Here is a 25307-nt window from a genome sequence, read left to right on the forward strand (position 1 = left end):
CCCTCGTTGAACTTTTTTTTTTTTTTTTTTTTTTTTTTAATTATTGCCCAAATTATGTTTAACAGAGCAAGGAGATTTTCACAGTATGTCTGATTTTTCTTTTGGAGAAAGTCTTTTTTTTTTTTTTTTGGCTAGAATTTTAATTTTTAAAAATAACATTTTGAGGTCAAAATTATTAGCCCCTTTAGGCTACATTTTTTGATAGTCTAGAGAACAAATCATCATTATACAATAACTTGCCTAATTACCCTAACCTGCCTAGTTAACCTAATTAACCTAGTTAAGCCTTTAAATGTCACTTTAAGCTATATAGAAGTGTCTTGAAAAATATCTAGTAGAATATTATTTACTGTGATCATGGCAAAGATCAAATAAATCAGTTATTAGAAATGAGTAATTAAAACTATTATGTTTATAAATGTGTTGAAAAAAATCTGCTATCCGTTAAACAGAAATTGGGGGAAAAAATAAACAGGGGGGTAATAATAATGAAGACGCCAACTAAACTACTGTATATATACACACACACATATCAAACATTTATTTCATCAGTTGAGCCCATTTGCAATCTTAAAAGGAACAATCATAATTTTTTATCAAGCAATAATCTTTACATTTATATTGGGCAGAAGGAAATGTGACTGAGAAAATATACTTCAATGGCTCACCCTTTACTCTTAAAATTGAATGTTTAAGTATTTAATTGCTACTGCTGCTGTTAACTTAACAATAATAGCAAAAAACTAAACAGTAACAAGCACATTTCCTCAAAATATATCAGTCAGGGAATGTGTAGATGACAACTTCCGTATAGCAGCTTTTTTGCTCATGATATTATTGCTTGATTATATATGCAAATTTACGCTTTCAGTAATTGTTCAGGACAATATCAAATCATTTTTTAAAATGAAATCCCCTTAATACATGATCTTTTTTTATCAGCCAAATGGAAATTTCAGTAATCCAATTTAGGGGTCAGACCACAAGAAATACACTGTAAAAGAATCTGCTAATTAACAGTTTACGTATTTTGTATTTTCTGTTCATTTACGGTTGTGATTTGCATTATGGGCCCTTGATCTTGGAAATTTAACTATTACAGTTTAACTAAGTGACTTTTATAGACATTTTTAGTAGTTTGAAATAATATAGTGTATAAGAAATAATATATAGAGAAATAAGTCTACTAGTAAGGTTTTTGTAGCATAATTTACAACACCCACAGAAACACTATATTAATTTAAACTACTAAAAATGTTAATAAAAGTCAGTTTTTCAAACTCTTCAAGCTTGAAAGTTGTTGGAAGATTGCAATTCAAAAGCATAAACAAATGGGGGAAAATTTTTAATAAAAACATGAATCACAAAATACAGACAACTGCTAATTTACAAATACTTCTTAAAAGTCTACCTAGCATACACTATCTGACAAAAGTCTTGTCACCTATCCAAGTTTTAGGAACAACAAATAATTACTTCTAGTTGATCATTTGGTATCAGAAGTGGCTTATAGAAAAGGCAAAGGCCTCGAGATTACGTTTATTTTACCAAAATAAAATATAATCATGCCTTGATTTTTAATTAGGTAATTAGGACAGTAAGGTCTGACTTTGCTTAAACAAAAGTCTTGTCACTTAACAGAAAATATGTACAGTATGGAATATAAAGTCATGCTGCAGTGGAAAAAGAATTAGTACTGTGTATGACTCCCATGAGCTTGAAGGACTGCATCCATACATCTCTACAATGACTCAAATAACTTATTAATAAAGTCATCTAGAATGGCAAAGGAAGCGTTCTTGCAGGACTCCCAGAGTTCATCAAGATTCTTTGGATTCATCTTCAATCCCTCCTCCATCACATCCCAGACATGCTCAATAATGTTCATATCTGGTGACTGGGCTGGCCAATCCTGGAGCACTTTGACATTCTTTGCTTTCAGGAACTTTGATGTGGAGGCTGAAGTATGAGGAGCGCTATCCTGTTGGAAAATTTGCCCTCTCCTGTGGTTTGTCATTTAACAAGCAGCACAAATGTCTTGATACCTCAGGCTGTTGACCCCCATACTGAATGTAACCCCAAACCATGATTTTTCCTTTACCAAACTTGACTGATTTCTCTGAGAATCTTGAGTCCATGTGGGTTCCAATAGGTATTTTGCAGTATTTGTGATGATTGGGATGCAGGTCAACAGATGATTCAGCACAAAAATCTACCTTCTGCCACTTTTCCAAATGATCAACTAGAAGTCAAGTTATTATTTGTTGCTCTTATAACTGGGATCGATGACAAGACATGTCAGGTAGTGGACTTCGGACGAAACAATTATCATAATTTAACATCACACTGCATTGTGCCAGACTTACGAGGAGCCCCTTCAGCCATTTCGATAGCCGTAATTCCCAGCGACCACAGATCACTCTGTAACCAATAAAGAAAAGTTAAACCCGAACATGCCCTCACCCAAAAAGCAATCAGCATCTCTGAGATGAAACTGACAGCATAATTAAGAAACGCTTGAAATACCTTGAAGTCATATGTGGCGTCTGGGTTCTCATCACAGGCTATGACCTCCGGAGCCATCCAATATGGCGTGCCAATAAAAGTGTTCCTCCTTCCGACGGTGCGGTCCAACTGTGCACTCACACCGAAATCAACTGTTGAAACACACACACACACACACACACACACACACACACACACACACACACACACACACACACACACACACACACACACACACACACACACACACACACACAGAGAAGATTTGGCCTTAATGTGTCTGCGTGCAGTAACGAGAGGAGAGGTCTTTGATGAAGAGCATGCTGCCATCTGCCTCTGTGCCACTCTTCCCTCATCACCGCAGGCACTGTCGTCATGGCAACCAGCCCGAACTGTCTCGCAAACTCACACAACTCAATGACAAGCCCTAATAACTCCAGAGGAGGGTCACAGGTTCCTCTGCACAGCAATAAGACACAGACACACGTGATTCTGTAATTGCGACTCTCATGAAGTAATTAAGCTTAATTTTCATGTTCTTTGTGTGTGTTTACTTTAAGTTTAATAAACATTCGCAAGAAAAAAATCTGTATTATTAGCAATTTCAGTTATAAAAAATACATTATGTGTCTATCTTAACATTCTGGCCAACTATGTTACATTGGTTATAAAAAAGCTTGAGGTGAGTATGTTGAGCTACAGCCCAAAATGTCAACTGATATTGTCTACTCCATTATGGTTTAAAGGTTCCATTAATTTAAAATAAAGTTTTTTAGATGTTAGTATTAGTATTATTATTTTTCAAGATATTTATATACGAATTACCAACCCACATCCCACATGACGTCACACGGGTTCCCGGTTGCAGTAGCAAACATGTCGTGTTGTGTAGTAGGATGCCAAATTCGAAAACATAACTTTTACCGTACACCACATTGCTTTTAATGCCAAACGCAGACGTCATTGACTAAAAAGGAGCTGAATGAAGTGACGACCTAATTAAAATGCTGGACTCTGTAGTTAAAAAATGTACTGTAGTTCAATTATATGATGTTTAGTTAAAATTACTAGTAACTATTAAAGTTATGGTAACTAATAACTAATAAATTCCAAGTTAGATTGTAATGCAATAATGTGCACCTTTTGTAAACAATAACTATTGTGAAAAGTGCTCTATAAGTAAACTTTAACTGAATTAAATATTCGTAGAATTATTTTTTGCTGAAAGCGCTAATACTATATTCAGCTCAACCGTTTAATCTAATAATAATAATAACAACAACATGGTTTCCGCTACATTCATTCTTTCATGGCAGGGGCTTTTTATTCAAAACATTTGGTTGTGTTTTTTTTTAACAGCGGGTGATAAACGCACCAAAACTAATTAAAAGGCAAGTGAATTATAACAGCGCGAACTTCTCTGTAACCGTAGTAGTGCTGTGCATTAATTGTTTAATCCTTTAAGGTTACGTGTTGACTGACTGGGTGATTGAAAGGTGCGTGATGCGTGAGGCCAGCTAACACGACGTATAGCCGTTTCACTTTACTTGAGGATGCATTAATACAACTCTGTAGGTCTATTTGAGACATTCATAAATATTCCTAGCAAATCTAACAAATGTTGGAGACATACTTCTTACAAAAACGCACTAAATCGCACTTCAGCAGCGTTTATTTGAGAGCACACAAGAAGATCTGGGCTTGAGCAGCGTATATTTGAGGGGGCGTGCAAGAAGTTTTGTGCACAAGCAGAGGAAAACGGCACGCAAGCAAAGAGATTTGCAGGCTCGTAGGCTATTACATAAATGCGATCTCGACTTGTAATACTGCTCTCACGACATTTGTCATTGAAATAACGCCACAGGTAGTTGGTAAAAAAGGCCTGCCGCCACAGCTGGAAAAAAATCCTAGAGGAAACACTGAATAATATTATGTTACTGCATAAAAAAACGTCTCACACAGAATAAAAAAAATCTCAAGGCTGTCGAATAAACTTTCTCAACCAGACCTTAAAAAAAAAAAAAAGTAAAAAAAATTTAATCAACTTAATTAAAATGACCTTGATGATCCTAATAGTGAGCCTTCTATGCAAGATAGATAATCATACTGCATTTTATTTTTGATACTTAAAAAATAACACTAAAATGTAGCTTTTAATCATAACCCTTATTATATCCATTTTAATAACTTCCTATGTTTTTATTGTTTACAGAGAGGCATTAGTGCTAAGAACTCACCCAGTTTGACTTCCGCATTTTCTGTAAGCAAAACGTTCTGCCCTTTGATATCCCGATGGATGACCTTATGTTGATGCAAGTGGGTCAGACCCTATCAAAACCAGATGAAGAGGTTAAACTCAGCAGGAGAAGGTCAAATGAAGGAACACACTTCAGAAATGACAATTCTGAAAGCTAATAATTTCTCCTGGTGGCTCACACAAACACACACACACACATACACACACACTCACCCTGAGGATCTCTCTGCAGATGTAGGCTGTCCACTCCTCCTTCAGTGAATTCCCTTTGGTGTTTTTTATCAGGTCTGTGACTGAACCAGCGCCACAAAACTCCATCACCAACTGCAGACAGAAGTAATAACATCAGGATAAAACATTACAGTTAGCAGCATTATTCATTTCTGGACATAACGGTTATTGAAGATGAAAAAATGTCTAAAATAAATATTTCTTCATTTATACACACACTATCAGATAAAAAGACAGACAGATGATAGATAAATAGAATGACAGCACACTAGATATACAGAATGATCAAAAGATAGAACGATAGTTAGGTATGAAGAACTATAGAATAATATGGAAAGAAAGAATGACAGACAGAAAGAAAAACTGAATTATAGAACATTAGACAAATATATAGGATGACAGATAGAAAGAACGATAAACAATAGATATAAACATTGTTCTATAAACTATCGGTCTGTATACTGTATCATTCTATGGCTTTATTGTTATCTATCTAATGATAGAACGATAAATGGAACAAAGGATAGAACGATAGAAAAAAAAACAATAGATGGAAAGTTTTGAAAAGGAACGATAGAAAAAAACAATAGATATAACGTTTGAAAAGAAAAAACAATAGAACGATAGAAAAAATGAAAGAACGATAGAAAAAAACTATTGATAGAACGTTTGAAAAATGATATAACGATAGAAAAAAACCAATAGATGGAACGTTTAAAAAAAACGATAGAACAATAGAAAAAATGATAGAACGATAGAAAAAAACTATTGATAGAACGTTTGAAAAAATTATATAACGATAGAAAAAAAACAATAGATGGAATGTTTGAAAAAAAACGATAGAACGATAGAAAAAATGATAGAACGATAAAAAAAGATAGAACGATAGAAAAAAACTATAGATGGAACGTTTGAAAAAAAACGATAGAACGATAGAGAAAATTATAGAACGATAGAAAAAACAATAGATAGAACTTTGAAAAAAATTATAGAACGACAGAAAAAAACAATAGATGGAATGTTTGAAAAAAAGATAGAACGATAGAAAAAATGATAGAATGATAGAAAAAAGATAGAACGATAGAAAAAACTATAGATGGAACGTTTGAAAAAACGATAGAACGAAAGAAAAAATCATAGAACGATAGAAAAAACAATAGATAGAACTTTGAAAAAAATTATAGAACGATAGAAAAAAATAGATGGAATGTTTGAAAAAACGATAGAACGGTATAAAAAGTTATAGAACAATAGAAAAATCAATAGATAGAACGTTTGAAAAAACGATAGAACGATAGAAAAATTAATAGATAGAACGACAAAAATGATAGAAAGACAGCACAATAGACTGACAGATGGAATGATAGATGATAGAAAGACTAATCACCACACATTAGCATTATGAAAAGGGGGCTTAATCGCTGAACAAACCAAATAGGATAAATTTAGATAATTAGGTCAAAATAAATGCACACTAGAAGACAATGAAAGTGTTTACAAGTCTTTACATTAATGCAAGAAAAATAAAAGAATTCATATATCTCAAATATCCAATTCTGTAGCTGGAGCAGCTCACATATTGAAGAGGCAGAACCTGTATTCAAATTAGACATTCGACACTCACACACAAAAAAACGTGAATTCACGCTTTTCAGCTGAAACTAGATCTGCGAGCGACACTGCTGTCCCAGGGCAACTTCGCTTTCTCACTTCAAGTTTTTAAAGAAAAATTCAACGACAGGATTAAGTTAAGCTGTTTTTTTTATTTTTTATTAAGCCCTACCTATGTGTTCAAATTATAAAAAAAATCTGTTTTTTTTTTTTACTACTTTGGTTTCACCCTTTCTCCCAGGAGTCTCATAAAAGAGTCCAATTCTCGCTAGAGGCCCCAAGGGCACCATAAAAGTCAATAAATATAATTGATGAGCAGAATATGATGTTATTTCTGAAATGCCGACTGGCTTTGAATGCTCTATTGAGCTGATCCGTTGGGACTCTCAAAGTCACGAGTGCTGAGTCAGCAGCATTGAGCCTCCTTTAAGGAAAATACTTTTTACAAAGACGTCCGATGGAGGGCAGTTGTGCTGACCGAAGGCTCTGGTGCCCGTGAACGTCTTCAGCGTGTCACTTATCTTTATGTTGATGTGCAAAGAGAAACCCAAGGCTCGCAAAGAAAACAAGGCTGCCGGTTGTGGTGAAAGCACCTCTGCACAAGAGTGTGAACGCTGCGTTTCTAAGTGAGAAATCAGCAACTGTTGGAAAGCATTGCCCTGTTGAGGAAGCTATTTTGAGCTCTGAAGGTGCACAAGCTAAGCTAATCAGAATTCCTAATGCACAATTAAATACACATTGGTACTACTAAGTAATTAATGTTTGCTAAATGTAATCCAGATGTAATCCTGACAGATGTAATCCTGACACATTGTAATGATTAGATAACATGTTTTTTTAGAGTTGGATAGTGATAAAACAGCAGCTTTTTGGTTAGTTTTTTGTCAAAACGCATAGTTTTTTTTAAAAAATTGGCCATGTGAAAAGGCTTTTTAATGTTTTTACACATTTTTCGAGAGCCTTGGACTGATCTTTGTTGTTAATTCTGATGAATTCCTTACCTAAAGAGCACAGACACATTATTTAAGCTACCCATGAGCAATTTTGGTTCAATTTTAGCTATTTTGTGGCTCTTTGCTAATGTTGATTTAGTTACAGTTATCGCTCAGGATTCGCTCAGGGTTTGCTTTTGGACAAAACATCTGAAATGCAAATGAACTTTTTAGACCTGACTAATACATTTTTTCAACAATAAAATGCAACTTTGTTCATCATTTACTCCCCCTCCCAGAGTTTCTTACTTCTTTTAAAACGCAAAGGATTATAAACTGAAGAAAGCTGAAAACCTGTAATCATTGATTTGCACAGCATTTCTTTTTCCTAATAGGGAAGTCAATGGTTACAGTAAGTAAATCAGCAAACTATCATCTCAAAAACTTTGAAAGATTGAGATGCTTTGTTTCCAGTGAGAAACTTGTTCATGCTTTTATGACCAACAGGATGGATTACTGTAATGGACTCCTCACTGGCCATCCCAAAAAGACAGTCAGACAGTTGCAGCTCATCCAGAGTGCTGCGGAAAGGATTCTGACCAGAACCAGAAAATCAGAGCATCACAACTGTCCTCAGGTCTTTACACAACCTCCAAGTTACATTCAGAACAGAATTTAAAGTATTATTACTTGTCTATAAATCACTAAATGGCCTAGGACAGGGGTGTCAAACTCAATTCCTGGAGGGCCGAAGCCCTGCACAGTTTAGTTACAACCCTGCTCCAACACACTTACCTGTAGGTTTCAAACAAGCCTGAAGGACTCAATTTGTTTGATCAGGTGTGTTTAATTAGGGTTGGAACTAAACTGTGCAGAGCTGCAGCCCTTTTGGAACTGAGTTTGACACCTGTGGCCTAGGACCTCAATACATTACAGATATGCTCACTGAATACAAACCTCACTTAGCTCGTTAGGATCAAGTAAACTAGACATTTTTTAAGAGCTCAGTCAAAGCAGGGTGAACCGGCCTTCAGCTACTGCGCACCCTACTGTTGAAATTAGCTTACAGAAATAATCAGATGTGCTCCAACATTAGGTACATTCAAATCAAGACTTAAAACACTGTTCCTTTACTGAATGAGCACTGTGCTACGTCTGACAGGTCTTCTCTTATTCATTATTTTAAAAACGGTTTTTAATCACATTTTAATAATTTTTATTTTTTGCTGTTCTTATATCAACTTCTTTTTTTCCTGTTTATGTAAAGCACTTTAAATTACCATTGTGTATGAAACGTGCTATATAAATAAACTTGCCTTACCTACAGTTTTTCAGAATATCTTCCACTGTTTAACAAATAAAAGACCTTCATAAAGGTTTAAACAATTTGAGTGGGTAATTTTTCATTTGTGTGTGAACTATCCCTTTAAACATCATGAGTAGCACCACAAAAATACACCTTAAATTAGGACAAGCACACAAACTATCACTGTAAAAATAACAGCTGTAATATAGACCATTTTGAGGAAACAAAAACAATGGTCTCAACATACTTCCTGTTTTACATTTTTAATTTCTATAGCTTCAGAGGAAACAAAAAGAGCCACGTATTGATTAATACTGTTATGATAGCTGTTTTAGCATTAAGTTATGATTAAATTGCCTCTGGTTACAGTTTTGAAATAGTTTGATAACAAGCAGGAAATGTTCATGGGCCAACGACTATATTGAAATGGTCTATACCAGAGATGCCTAAACTAGGGCCCTCAGGCTAAAGTTGGCCCATGTTAACTTTTGATTTGGCCCACCATCCCATCTGAGAAGAGAGAGAGAGAGAATGATGGGGATGATTTAGAGACTGTCATTTCTAATTTGATAAAAATTTTCTGTTTCTTTAGTTTTATTGCTAAGCTACAACAGGCTAATGCAAATTCAATGTTATAATTAAATGAATTTTTCAAATGTACATACTGTCACTCGACAGATAGAGAGCAATCCAAAGATATCTGCAAACGAAGGCAAAGTCCGATTCTGCTTCACTTATTTATTCAGCATTGAACTCCACAGTGCGATAAACTTGATTGTTTATGTTTTTATTGTAATAAGCTATACTAAAAATATACTGCATTAGTTAATATGATTTAAAGTAACGTTATCAGTTTATTTTTGAAATATTATAAAATAAGTTAGGAAATGACCTATGACAATTTTAATGTAATATAGTTTAGCCCATGGGTCTTAATGATATTTAGTTTTTGGCCCTTTATACGAAACAGTTTGGGCAGCCCTGGTCTATAAAGTAAAATATCAGCAGCTACAAAATGTTTTTTTTACACAGAATTATATTGTTGATTTTCATTAATGAAATAAATAACCCTGATTCTCTTTCAACAGCTAATGTAGACTGACCCAGAGCTGGTCATCCATGCCAGGTGGGTTCTTCTTGATGAAGGCACCATAGTAGGTGGCGATGTTTCGATGGTGGGAGTATTTTTTCAGCATGTTGATCTCAGCTTTGATCTCCTCCTCCTCATCCTGTCAAGTAAAACAGATGATACTTCAGACAGAGCCGGAAAAATACAGCACAGTCATTGTCAGAAAACAATGAGCAGTCTAAATTCTTCAGTATGCAGTCTACTCCATTACAGTACATCATTTTCTTTTTTATTTTCTTTTTTTTTATTTTGATTTTATTCCATTCCATTTAAAAGTTATAAAGATAACCATAGGTAAAACTTAGGACAAGTGGTGGCGCTAGAGAGTTTGAGTTAGAGATTCAAATTTGTTGTGGTTGAAGATCAAACTGTCCTCTCTCAGTGTGCTAAAGTTTGTGCAAATGCTGAAAACGGTTCATAGGGCTGCCATAGACTCCCAGAGGGGGAAAAAAAAAGAAGCCGGAAGAATAATAAGAACCGGAACGGATACAATAGGTGCCTACGCACCTTCGGTGTTTGGCCCCTAAATATGACTTATTATCTAAATTTAAATAGATTTAAGTGATTTAGCATACTCTAGTTCAGGGATCACCTAACTTGTTCCAGGAGGGTCAGTGTCCTGCAGATTTTAGCTCCAACCCTAATCAAACACACCTGAACAAGCTAATCAAGGTATTACTCTGTATACTTGAAACACCCAGGCAGGTGTGTTGAAGCAAGTTGAAGCTAAACGGCCCTCAAGGAACAAGAGTGGTGACCCATGCTCAAGTTAAACAAAAAATATAATAATAATAATTAAGTTATTAAAATTCCTAAAATGCTTTTTGAAATATTTTTCAAAAAGTTTAAAAAATTAATTAAAAAATATTTATAGGCATTCTTTATTCATTTATGATAGATTGTCATTGGTCATAAAATGACGGCCCCTGATATGTAAGATTTCATCTAGAAATATTGACTCTTGTTTGCAAACTTTAACACTTTATTAATTATCTGCACAATTTGAGAAAATAAGAACTTACTCTAACAAACCCGAATCAGCCATGAAAAATGCCATTATATTTGATATTCGTTAATCTGATTAATCTCACATATGGTGGTCGAATAATGGTTATAGCCCTGGTACTTTGTTTACATAAATTAACCCTTTATTGGGTGGGGAACCACATGTTTTAACTTCACTGAATCTGATTACAATTACATTTTTATTATTTGTATTTGTTTTTTTTAAGTCAAAACTTCAATGGTCTCATAATAACCCCCACAGGCACTCAAGTGTTTTTCCAATAAGCATTTCAGTGCCCTATAAAGTATTAAAAAACAGTTTTACTGAAAGGTTTCGATAATTTCACAATAATAATAAAAAAAAAAAAGTTCAAATGCCACTGAGGATGACCCATGCATATTTGTGTGTCTTTGAATCTGTCGGAAGTGAACAGAAACCGAAAACTGAAATGGGCCCTTACCCCTGTGACATCCATGACCTTGATAGCAGCGAGCTGACCCGTCTTGACATGACGTCCCTAAGGAAGAAATAAAGACAGAAGAGAGGAAATATCACTCACCAGCAGCACACAAACATCAGGGTAATATTATTAAACAGGTGGCAAAGAGCTATCTATGACAGAAGAAAAGGTGGACGTAAGCCTCTCTGGCAGGCGGCATCATTACACAACACCCTTCCTAGAACGATTGAAACGGACCCAAAAACCTGTGTGAATGATCTTGGCCTGTACCATTGTGTGCGTGTGTGTGTGTGTGTGTTACAATGCCACCAGATGACAACTCTGTTTGGATTGGAAGAACCTCCAAAAGCATTACGCAAGTTGGATCGTGGCGCTGTTATGGAGGAACCGGAGGAATGTGGAAATGGAAATCACTGTCCCAGGTTTCCCCCAATTCCCTCCTGTTTACCTGTTAAGATCTGCACTTCCCCTGATCTGCATTTCATAACGAGGGAAACAGACGCAGCGGACACCGATCATCTGCGCACACAGCGGGTCTCCTGGTTCAGGACAATAGCAGGAGACAACCCAACAGATCTGAGCAGAAGTGGCTTCATCTGAACGGCTGAATCACCCAGTGTGTGCTTTTCAGGATGAATTATGCACACTTCATCTCCTCACCAAACACACTCCCACTGCTTTGATTCGGAGCAGAGGAGATGTTTCGGCGAGAGGAGGAGGGAAAGATTGAAAAAAGGTGGGAAAGAAAGAATGACATGAGGAGTGAGAGTGTTGCACAAGTCCCTTCAGTGCTCGTTAACAACTTCAACTGCTACTGGAAAGTATTAAAGAGCTAAGAAACCTGGAGACATCCACATGGCTACATAAAATCACTATAGTCATTGAGAAAATCACTGTGTGGGAAAGTTTCGCGCATTGCCTGTATTGGGTTTGACCCACTTTTACTTTCATAATTACCTTAATTTATTGTGGCACTGATTCAACAAGGTGCTGGAGATATTGAGCAGAAATTTTGGACAATATTGATATGATATTGATGTGTTGCTGTACACAGGGTTCATACACACTTTTAAGGGTTCATACATATTCATCATATGATTTTTCCAGGACTTTCAAATCATTTTTCATGACCTAATGTTTCATGTAATGTATTCGTATATGTGGTAAATCATAAAAAACAAAATTTATTACACCATATCAAAGCACACGACAATCTCTTTAGTTTTAATTTATTTTTATACCCATGTAAAATAGATGATGCTTACACAGCACTAATTATGTGAGGCCATGTTTTTGGCCAAGAAATGAAGTAAAAACAACTAACCTCCATTCCAGTATACAGATATTTGTCAAACAAATTTTAGATGATTTTAATAGTTTGTTAAACTATGAATAGTAGGCCAACTACTTCTATTGTAAAGCCACAATCACACTACACTTTTCGCTCCATAGACTTCCATTCATAGCTAGACCAGAAACACAAGAATTTGCGACAAGTTTCACATTTAACTGCATTCAAAAGTTCAAGCTTGGTGAATTCTTACCTGCAAAATCGCATCACGTGATTGCGTTAAACCAATATAAGATCATTTAAAATAAGAAATTTTAAATATGAAGCAATAGCTCACTTATGCAAGCACAAGCTCTAGTGTGACCGCAGCTTATGTCTCTTTGGACAAAAACGTCTGCTAAATGACTAATTTAAATGTAATTTCCACGACTTTTCCAAAACCTTGTGGGTTTTTCTGTTTTTTCAAAATGACATGAGTTTTCCAGGTTTCCCATGACTGTATGTACCCTGTGTGCTCTGTATCAATAGGATATTGGAAAATTGGCAATTACATGTTTTAGTAATGACATTTATCTACATAAAAAAATATAAGTTTGAGCTCAAGCTTGACCTTTGACCCATATTTTAAAGTAACTGTCATCTGCCTTTGTATTGTATGCAAAAAGTGAGCAGTCAAGCCAAGACAAAAAGCAGTAACTTCCACATGATCAATATTGCTGCTCAACATTTACAACAAACAGCAACAACTCTAGTGTCTAGTAATCTTGCTATTTATTTTGGATGATTGGCAGTTACTTACAGCCAGTTACTTATTTCTATCCAGTGCTTTGGATGCATCTGCAAATTACTTCAAAATATATAAGATAATATATATTAGTTTCTGTAATTTGAAAGTAATTGTTTACAGTATTCCAATATTTCTGTCTCTGTGTTGTTACAATACTTTCACATTCATTTAGAGTTGATTTTCTAAATTACAGGTATGACGTAGTTATGTAGAGTGCAGTTCCTAAACCTTTTTAGAGTGGCATGCTCCTAACATCCTTCTGCATTCTCTTTTCCACTTAGTGCCGTTAAGGCACTATATTTGCAATTTAAATAAAATTTCAATTGAATTCTTTACCCTTCATGAATTCTTTTTCAAATTAATAATGTTTCAAATAACAATATTTAAATAAAAATCTAAAACTGCCAATAGGTGGTCGTAACTGTCTTAAGACTTTTTAGTAACAAAGCAATGGTTGTATTTATGAATAGGTCACTGATTCAACTCTCACAATTTATTTAAAAATATAATTCATCACAAAAAACCAAAGTTAACCTTAAGAACGACGGGACAGATGTAAATGCCAGCAGGATGAAATAATGATCAATATTCTTGTGGATTGAACATCTCTGTTGTCATTAACTGCAGTGGATTTTATTGGGTTACAAAAAAGATGGTTTTAACTGCGAACACACACACACACACACACACACATCACAAGTGGTTCAGACGCAGTGAAGTACAACATGAATTTATGACCTGGCAAATTCCGAAGCAAAATCGCAACATTGCTTTCAGAGCCCCCTCTCACAACAGCCATTGATACAAGCCATTGTTTGTTACACAAAACATACAGGTTCTTATTCAGCAGTGGGAAACCAGTAAGCCTGGTCACCCTGTGTGTGGGAATTATAAAGGCCTATCCTTTGTGAACCATCATCTCTGACTACTCTGTCATGCATGACACGTCATACGAAGCTCGCTGGTCGGTGAGTTGGTCCTCCTGATTTGTCAACTTCAGATAAATCAACAAATCATCTTGTTCAACTGCAAACACATCACAAATTGAAGCCTACTGCTCCCAAACATAATAAAAAAAACTTGAGCCACACTTCTCAAAATTCCTCAGAGTAAGAGCCACAACCATAGGAACGTCACTGATTTCCACTTGACCTCCCAATGGGTTAAAAAAAAAAAAAAAAAAAAAAAAGTCATGTATAAGCTCAAACTGCAAAACTTGCACCATGTACGTCTACGTAAGTGTAAAGGGCTACTGACGCTTACTGAATTTTTCAGACATATAACTGTAAATATAGAGATGTTTGTTGGTGAAAATGGTGAAAGAGCAGATCAGCAATTTCTGAAATACTCAGACGAGCTCATTTGCCACCAACTACCATGCCACATTTTTTCCCCATTCTGATGCTCAGTTTGAACGTCAGTAAATCTTCCTAACCACATCTACATGCTTACATACACTTAACCACCCCCATGTGATTGGGTGATTGGATGGTTCCATTAAAAAATGTGTATCTAATGGTACATTCGCTGCATGCTTTAGCACAGTTTGGTTCATTTTTAAGGGGCTTTTGCACTGTGTGCCACAACTCGTACATGATACATTTAATAGTACCACCTCGGTTGAGGTGAACGGTTATCAAAACGTGACCTATACACACTGCTGATCTCCGATTGGTCAGACAAAATCATCACGACCAGTATTGTTGTATTTGTAACACGAAACACGAAACTTGCTATATTTAAATCAGGGGTCACCAATCTCGAACCTGGAGGGCCAGAGCTTAGCTCCAACTTACCTCAACACACCTGCCCGGACATTTCTGGTAAACCTAGTAAGACATTGATTAGCTGCTTCAGGTGTGTTTGATTAGGGCTGGAGCTAAACTCTGCAGGATTTTATTCCACCACAAGTAAAGGACACACAAAAATGGCAGCATCAAGGTCAGCAAAAGAGGTTCAGATGTTCGTCTCTTTCGTAGCTGTAGAGGTGTGGATGGTACAACCCGGAACCAAAACGTTTTTCAGGAAGATATATAAAGTATTTTAGAGGCACACAAATATAGTGATAATCCCAAACTCTAAAGGTGCTTTCACACAAGCACTTTTGGTCTGCACCTGGATCATCTGACATCACAGTTCGGTAGGTTTAGCTAGTGTGAACACCGTCTTCTGAAGTTGGATGCGCACCCGCAAACCATACTGGAGTTCACCTGAAAGCAGAACGACCAGAATTTGCATACACCATTACATCTTGGCGCATTTGCTTTCATGGCAGTAACCTGCCAACATCTCTACACACAACAGCAGCTTAATGATGCAAGTGTACCAGGGTTCAGAAGGGAAAAAAAGGACGGTGTGAAAATGAAATAGCCCAGAAGGTGGCAAGGGGGGGGACAACTGAACTTGGGTTCAGACCAGGCAGTTGAACCAAATGTGACAGCACCCTTAAAAGCATTACTATACTGGACTATGAGCCAAGCAAAACTGAATTAAAGTAAGCCAAGCTATGCCAGACCGTACAAGTGAGAAACTGTATTGGTGGCTCTTAAGTGTTCGGATGTTACTAGGGTGTTACTAAAGTATTATTAGTAAGCTATTCTAAGTAATTTTAGCACACTACTATGCTTCTGCTAGGTTGCTTTGAATGACTGCTATTCATCACTGCTTTTAAACTGAAAACCTAAATTTAAAACAAAAACAGTGGCTCATTTGAATACATCTACACACAAGCCAATCATAACAGCACAACTGCCAACTCGTAACAAATGATTTTTTGTGTATTAGAGAATCAGATGCGTGTACACATAGAAAGGGATGCATGTGTGATGGACTTGCGCCCTGAGGCTCCACGTCTTTCCTGATGAGAAGATTTGGGGCTGACTGCTAACTGGAAAAACCATCTGGCTTCCTGACAGAGATTAACTGAAAACTTCTGAAGCACTGGCGTATAAGATAAGACTGTCCCCAACTGCTATAAGCAATAAGGAAGTGAGACACAATTGTGGCGACTGTGCAATATTAATGATTAATAACAACAACTCAGAATGGGATATTAACATACTGCACATTAATGCCCTATATTGCTCACTATTTTTAGAAACCGTATGCAAAACCATATGTAAAACAGGAGGCAATATGCAACAGAAATGGTTTCAAGCTGATGTTACATGACCTTAATTTCACTGTATAAAAAACTCTCCAGTTATCATGTTTAAATATATGTGGTTATTTTGATAATACAGGTATTTGTGTTCTGTAAAACAGGCCAATATAACTATTTTTACTTGTAGGTGCTGTATGTAAATTTTTGACTCTTCCACCAAAGACCATAATATAACCATAATATGTCTGCAGATATTTAAGAAACATGCTAAGTAGGGTTGTGCCGATAGACGAGGCAATAATTCATCGCTTATGGCCTCTATCATGCGCTCGTCTGAGCTCCAGGGAGCATTGCACGTCGGGCAGTTTATCAAGGATGTACTGCTGGTTCGTGTCTCACTATAGTTGTTAAACGTGATATTTCATATCGTCTATTGCAATGTTTCACATTAGACATCGTCGATGCCAAATTGGTCGACATCGCCTAACCCTAAGGCTAAGTGAATATTCTGTATCTGAAAAACTATGCTAAAGTCAGATATTCTGCTTTGAAAATGTGAGTTACATGCACACACATACACTATCTTTGTTTTGGTTCTTTTAACTTGCCCAAAGCTACTTTAGCCAATTATATTTCAGCAGCCCGGGTTGCCTCAGTGGAAAACAGTGTAAGAAAATCAGAAAGGCTTTCAAACTAAGCGTCCGTGAATCAAATGCGACCTCCATTGGACAGTAACATACGAAATGAGACGCAGATTCAGAGTTCCACACGAGGTGTTTACAATCGTAAACATTAGGTGAGCAGGTTACATTTTAACCCTGTTTATTAACAACTCCCTACTCTGAAGTGATTTGCAGTGATAAGAAATTTTTTTGCACCAGACGAAACATGATAGAAATTTAAATACAGCCATTCAGAAGCATAGAATAGTGCGCTCGCTGCACTCCAATGAAATGGAAAGGTTTATGACCTAATAAATACATATTAACCATCTTTAACACTATTAAATGTAGATGTTGAATGCCTGAAATGTGTTAGCTTGCACTGAGTCACTGTTCAAAAATTCAATTAAACACTTTCTATTCTCAAGATCTGCTGCTGCTTTCATTAGTATGGCAATAAAATGTCATGTAAAATGGCATTCAAACTTGCATTATTAGCATGTAACACTGAATAAAGGTGTACATGTGGAGATCATTGTCAGTCTATCCTGTTGTTCAGCTCCAAGAAATAAAAGCCGTTTCTAATATATCAATTCGTGGTGTTGGTTAAAAAAAAAATCCTTTTATTATGGAGAATAATCCTTCTATCGTGTGGCAATGCTTTTATTTAAAACATGATTTAAATCAGCCTTAAGGCTTGTTAGACCGGTATGCTGTTGATGTAGTTGATGTAGCGTGTGTTTTGAACCAGGGGTGCAACACCCAGTTCAACCACTGGTTGTCAAACTTACATACTGCACCTTTAAATAGGTAGCAGATCCTAATGCTGAGACAAAAGTTGTGTTGTATTAATATTACAAAAATATATAATAAAATAACTGTAAAAAAAAAAATGGGTTTATTTTACTACACGTTTCTAAAACTTAATCTGAAATTGAAAATAGATAAATTTTTATCATTTAGCACCACACCAGCCAAGTTTCATGAGTTTGTTTTACTACTAAATTTGTACTATCAAGTTTGTACCAACCAAGTTTCTAAAACTTAATCTGGTCTTATTTAAATAAAAATCCTTACATAAGATCACAATTAAACACCACCTTAAATGCCTTAAAGCTAATTTAAGTAACAGGAATGAGTAAACAAAGAGAGGTTATGGAGAAGTGCAACACACCGGGAAAGAAATTCTATATACAGTGGAGCTGGCCGATAAATCCGTATCGGTATTTATTGACAGAACACCATTGTCAATAACGATTAAAAAAAAAATCCATTATGAATCGCTATAATTTTATTGTAAACATGGCTGCTGAGAGCGCACCTTGGAAGGAATGCCAATAAGCTTATGGTCCAAGTTTGTAATTTTCACGCGCAACTTGCGGCGCAAATAGGGAGCGACGCGCACATGGTGTGCAAGCAGCGCACGTGTCATGTTTTCCAGGCACACCCAATGAGTTAAAAAAAAAACACATTAAGCATCCAGTTGACATCCAAGCATCCGCGAGCACACTGCAATTCATACAAGTAGAACTAACCAATCTGCTTCACACTTTGTATGGAATGTACACCTTTTAGTAAAGGTAGACTAATTACCTCAGACACAGTGCACTAGTATCAGAGCTGAAGCAATGGTTTGTCTGTTTGTCATCCTCTGAAAAAAACGGCTGATGGCTGGCTAGTTACAGTAAGACAACAGGTGAGTGACGTGCGAGTTTTGGGTTGCATCATTGCCACTTCACGTCAGAATAAACAACAAACACAAAAAAGAGTGCAGTATAGCAGCAGTGAGGAGATTGTAAATAAGACAGGATGTAGCCACAGCGGCTTTTTTGTTTCTTCTCTTGTGCAACCCAGCCACCAGCACCCCATCTGAAAGATTTTTTTAGCTTAGGGGGTAATATAAAATACAAACTTCACAATTTGTAATGTTGAAATATGTACTTGAATAATGATGGTTAGTTTCTTTATTTGAAAGCTCAGATTTGATTGTCATCAAAAATCCTTACATTCCTAAATGGATTGTTGAAAAAAAAATAAAAAAAATCAATACTTATTGATACCGAATGATATGAAACATGATATCGTGATAATTACATTTTTTTTTTGTATCGCCCAGCGCTAATATACAGTACTTCAAATATGCAGATTCACATCACAAATACTTACACACTCTTTTCAGCTATATTGAAAATAGTACATGGCTTTATGCTATTCCGAACACAACCTAAAAAAAATAATAATTTTAATATTTATTTGCAGATTTAGTAACCCATGTGTAATGCACATCATATCTGAAGCGGAAACAAACACATTGTGTGGTCACAGAAGCCTTCTAATCTACACTGGCGGCTGAGATGCCCACTGAGCTCTGTTCCTATTATATCTGAAATGACTGTAAATGGCTATCTGAGAGCTTGTGGTAGTAATGCATTGTAACTGTAGCCGCAAAATGCCGTCAGTAAGACATTGCTGTGTGGTTTCATCATCACGGCCCCTATTGGCTGCAATCGACACCCCAATCGTGAGAATTAAGACAGTATCTGCTGGAGGGCAAGGTATCCAAACCGCACCAATAACAGCCGTACTGTATATCATGTACTCATAACTCCGTAGAAGTGGTGAAAACGGAACAGTTATTATTGTACAATCAGGATCAGGAAGTCATTTGTCACTGCTAGACTGGTGTATGTTTGCGCTGTTTAACACTAGACACAGAGTGCCAATGCACGCGCACACACACGCAGAAAAAAAAAAACAACAACGCACCACTTCCTCTCTGTAGCCTAGCAACAGGGCTGGAAGGCGGAGGAGGAGGAGGTTTGTGATTTTCACACTTTTCTACAGACAGATCCTCTTGTTCCTGAGACGTGTGCCCTAGCATGACCCTCTCGGCTCCGTCTCGTAGAGCTTTGTGGAGAGGCCAGAATCGCTTCACTCGTCTTCCATTCAGAGAACAGCTTTCAAAAAGACCACATGCCCCACAGTCTCCTACGGAATGCAGGAAGTTGGGGTTTTATTTAGAGCCTCATTGTGGAAGCTTCCTTATTTAAGTGTAAGGTCTGTATTTATCTTATAATGGATGGGTGAGAGGAACATGTAAAGAGGCATTGCTAAACATTTTTGGGTTTGCTTTACTATACAGTGTTCAGGGTGGTTGCTGTGGAGTTGGTTTATGGTTGCTAAGGTGCATTTAGGAATGCAAAACTATATAAATCAACTAGAGTTACCAGAGGACTGTTGAACAAAGCTGCTTTGGGTTTTTTACCCAGGTAAGTTTAGGGATGGAACAGTTATAAATTTCAGTAGTACGATTATAGTCTAAGGAATAATCCCTATTTCATGGTTATCTTGATTATTATGCATTCATTAATTTCAAAACACTACTAGTTTAGAAAAATCACAAGAAAACTCATATTTTAAAGTAAAAAAAAAAAAAAAAAAAAAATATATATATATATATATATATATATATATATATATATATATATATATATATATATATATATATATATATATTAGGGGTGTCACGATTTAAATTTTTTAATTGAAATCGATCGAAATTTATGCTCAATTTCGATTATCGAATCAAAAAATAGAATCGTCGATGCTGCCACGCCCCTATGTCACGTCAGCTTGTCTTGCCAAGCGGGAAAAAACAGGCTTGTTGAAGTGCTTGTTGAACTGCAGAAGCAGGAGACCCGTCGACAGAGCTTAAATCCTCTCCTCTTTCAATGAAGTCGCCGGTGTGGAAGCATTTTGGATTTCCAGTAAGTTATGTTGACAACGTTCGTGTTGTCGACAAAAAAAAACAGTTTTGCAAGCTCTGCTATGTACGTATTAGGGTTGTCCGATAGACAACACCGGCATCACGATCCTCCGCCCGCCCCCTTTGCTAACCCGCTCGTGAAAAGTACACACTCAGGCCCTGTTTACACTGTCTTTGTTTGTAAATGGCATTTTAGAACGACAACGATTTAACATCCACAGTGGCGTGTAGCATTTCTGAGCAGCCCTCCTTCCTCTCTACCTCTGACACACACACACACACACACACACACACACACACATACAGTACACAGACGCACACACACAGCCATGGGCTCGAGACAGCGGGTTCAGGCAGTCAGAGGATTAGTAGACTGCTTCAATCTTTCACTCACTTGTACTTAGTCATTTTAGCGAACACCTCAGATACTGTTGGCTGGTTCCTGTTGGTTGTGCGTCTTTTTTACCGACGCCATTATAACGACACAGATCACTGCCTATTCACGAGTCCCGCAGAAAAAGTGATTGACAGGTGGTAATTATGTGTGTATCTTGCCTTTATTCATTTACTGTATGATTTGTTTATGGGTAAAACAAAGACCATGCAGGTCAGGTACTTTAAACGGTAGGCTACAAATAATTATTTGGTCATTAATTAATTAATTATTCATAATCGAAAATCGAATCGAATCGTGCCTTTAGAATCGAAAATGTAATCGAATCGAGGATTTTGAAGATCGTGACACCCTTTATATATATATATATATATATATATATATATATATATATATATATATATATATATATATATAATGTTTTTGGCATTTAAACAAAAATACAAATTTTACACTGAAAATAAATGATAAAACAATAAATAAATAAATAAATAAAAGAATGAAATTTTAAAAATAGTAAATCTAAAAGTCAACAAATTTTAAATTAAACCAAAATTACATGAAACTCCGGAGGAAATATGGATTGCGCGGCGATGAAATGACATTAATCGAATTATGTGAATTATGTAAAATGGCATCATGAAAGAAGCATTCAAAAGCAACTCATGTAAACACCTTAATCATATTATTATTTAATTCAGATTAAGGCAAATAATTTGATTACTGATGTCCATATAAACGTAGTCACAGTCTCAAATCTGCAACAATCAAAGGCTAAAAATGTCCATCTGAATATGTGACTGTAGAGACGGAAATTCAAAAAGGACACATTTTAAAGATATTTCAGGATTTTATGGTAAAAACCACCTCTAAGCAGAGCAAACTAAAATAACGGCACTTATAATATTATCTGATAGTCATTCAAGTTAATAAATTAAATGCAATAGTTCACATGAAAATAAAACTTCTTTCAACGTGTAAAATTACTCGCTGTTTTCAAACCTTTATGAGTCTTTTTTTCCTGTCGAACACACACACTAGGGCTGCTCGATTATGGGAAAAATCATAATCACAATTATTTTGATCATAATTGTTATCACGATTATTCAAAACGATTACCAGTTGAAGTCCAAATTATTCACCCCACTGTGAATTTTTTTTATATATAAATATTTCCCAAATGATGTTTAACAGAGGATTTTTTTTACAGTATTTCCTATATTTTTTCTTCTGGAGAAAGGCTTATTTGTTTTATTTTGGCTAGAATAAAAGCAGGTTAAATATTTTGAAACATATTTTAATAGCTCAATATTATTAGCCCCTTTAAGCTATATATATATATATATATATATATATATATATATATATATATATATATATATATATATATATATGTTTGATTGTCTGCAGAAGAAACTACTGTTATACAATGACTTGCCTAATTACACTAATTAAGCCTTTTTCACTTTAAGCTGAATACTAGTATCTTTGAAAATATCTAGCCAAATATAATTTTCTGTCATCATAGCAAAGATAAAAGAAATCTCTTATTAGAAATGAGTTATTAAATCGGTTATGTTTAAACTGGGCTTTCAGCATCTTCACTGTAAGAAAAAAAAAAAAAACTTTAGCTACAGCAGTCTTTCAGTCAAGAGCAGTGAGGGATTTTCTCCTTTTGTTGTTTGACTAATGATAAGAACAGGCGGCAGCAGGATTATTGCACGCGGTCACTTTAAGAATAGTGCGGCTGTGATATAGTTTCTCATTCACGTCTTTTGATTCTCACCATGTTTATTACACAAATGATGGTTAATACGAATAATCACTAAACACCGTGCTCTGACACAAATGTATTTGATCATTAAATTGCTCGCATTACAACAGCATGTGCTCTTTCGTGCTTTTAAAAATATGAATAATGTGCATCCTGTGCAGCAAGCGTTACATTACAGTACATGCTTTTAGTCATTTTCACGTTGAACTGAGCTTTGCAAAGCAACAAATGTGTACAACTGGAAATAGGGCGGTATATAAAGGAATAATGGTTTATCTCGATTAATGGTTTTTCATAATCGTTAGAAGCTAAAATCGAAATCGAAACCGGATCTTCGGTTAATTGTACAGCCCTAATAAACACACAAAGATATTTTGAAGAATTTAAAAAACATGACACTGATAGTTGGAAAAACAAATACTATGGAAGTAGATGGTTACCAGGTATTTAAAAAACTTAGAAATAACTTCTTTTGTGTTCAAGAGAAGAAACTCAAACAGGTTTGTGACAAGTGAAGTGTGAATAAATGAGTGCAAAGTAAGGCTTAAGAATGAGCCCATCGTCCTACTTGACCAGAGATCAGATGTGGCTGCAAAGTTACCGCAGAAGTAAAAATCAGCCAGTCTTTAACAGTGGGGTCATGTGGCAAGTGGGGAAAGTAATTAAAAAAATCATCCTGGAAAATTTTTTATTGATTATAGGTTGTGAATTGGGCTGGGCGATAAAATCAATATCGATATTTATTGACCGAACACCATTGTCAATATCAATAAAAAAAAAAAAGATAGGGTATGTAGTTTCGGGATGAAGCACCATAGCTTTATTAATATGTGGCTGATGAGCATGCGCCTTGGAAGCAGTGCCAATAAGCTTTGGGGTGTAAGTTTGTCATTGCCAATGGAGGCTTGCACGGCGCGCGTATGGGAGCGACGCACACATGTTGTGCAAGCACATGCCCTTAAGACTTGCATGCATTTTCCAGGTACACCTAGTTGAATACATCAACTTTTCCAAATGCGGCGAGTGCACCACGATTCATGCAAGTAGAACAATCTGCTTCACACTTTGTATGAAATACACAGATTTCAGTTATAATGGCAGACTAAATACCTCAGGCAAACACGGCGCACCCGAATACTGCAGCGGTTTTTACTTTTCTCCATAAACTGGTCATCCTCTGAAAAAACTCTTAATGATCGCCTAGTTCAAGTGATGTCATGGGAGCGCGAGTGCAAAGCCCATTGTAAATGGTCAAGGAAACCACATGCAAATGTGAAAATGAGTCCTGTATAGCAGCAGTGAGGAAATTGTAAATAAAAAAGGATGTAAGGATGTCGCCAGAGTGGCTTTTTGGTTTCTTTTCTTGTGCATGCCAGCCACTAGCTCCCCATCTGAAAGATTTTTAAACATAGTGGTAATGTAGTCATTCAACTTCACAATTTGTAATGCTGTAGTATGTACTTGAATAATTATGGTTGGTTCCTTTACTTGAAAGCTCAGATTTGGATATCATGATTTGTTTTGTTGACAGAGTTTGAGGTTTACTGTATCATTATCATTCACACCTTAAAGTTTGCTTTGATTGTACAGTATTTACTCTTTATCATTGCGCACACTTTGTAACATTTTATTTATCAAATTTACAAGTCTCTTTAAAACTTATGTTTATTTTATTATAAAGAGATTTTTGTTTTTGAATATTAAAAATATTTGCCTTATTAATGTTGGTAAATTTAAATAAAGTGGTTAGATAAAAAAATCTAATATTCCTAAATGTATTGGTAAAAATATTCAATAAATATCGATATAGAATGAAATGAAACATATAACCCAGCCCTAGTTCTGAATCCTAATTTCAATTACTTTTTGATTAATTGCCCAGCTCTATTATAACTGTTGGTAAAATTACAGCAGCATGTATAAAGCTGCGGTCACACTGGCCTTTTCCTCCCATAGACTTCCATTCATTCGCACGCGAATGCGTCAGACCGGAAACGCAGGGTCATGCGTCAAATTTCGCAGGTTGCTGCGGTGCAAGGTTCAAGCTTGATGAACTCTGACCTGCGAAATCGCATCACTTGACTGCGTGAGAG

At 35.9% G+C, this 25307-nt stretch overlaps 1 protein-coding gene across 21 annotated transcripts in view; it reads right to left on the bottom strand.

Moving 5' to 3' along the window:
• tnikb (TRAF2 and NCK interacting kinase b) overlaps positions 1 to 25307 on the bottom strand; it is a 145296-nt gene that overhangs the window by 71445 nt on the left and 48544 nt on the right. For all 21 annotated transcript variants that reach the window (XM_073940428.1, XM_068217083.2, XM_073940426.1 and 18 more), the window contains 6 exon segments: positions 11438 to 11494; positions 9946 to 10071; positions 4976 to 5086; positions 4743 to 4833; positions 2527 to 2657; positions 2367 to 2421 (listed from right to left, as the gene is read on the bottom strand). In XM_073940428.1, the coding sequence (XP_073796529.1) occupies positions 2367 to 2421; positions 2527 to 2657; positions 4743 to 4833; positions 4976 to 5086; positions 9946 to 10071; positions 11438 to 11494 (571 nt within the window).

This window comes from Danio rerio, chromosome 24 (genome assembly GCF_049306965.1).
Source record: "Danio rerio strain Tuebingen ecotype United States chromosome 24, GRCz12tu, whole genome shotgun sequence".
NCBI classification, from domain to species: domain Eukaryota; kingdom Metazoa; phylum Chordata; class Actinopteri; order Cypriniformes; family Danionidae; genus Danio; species Danio rerio.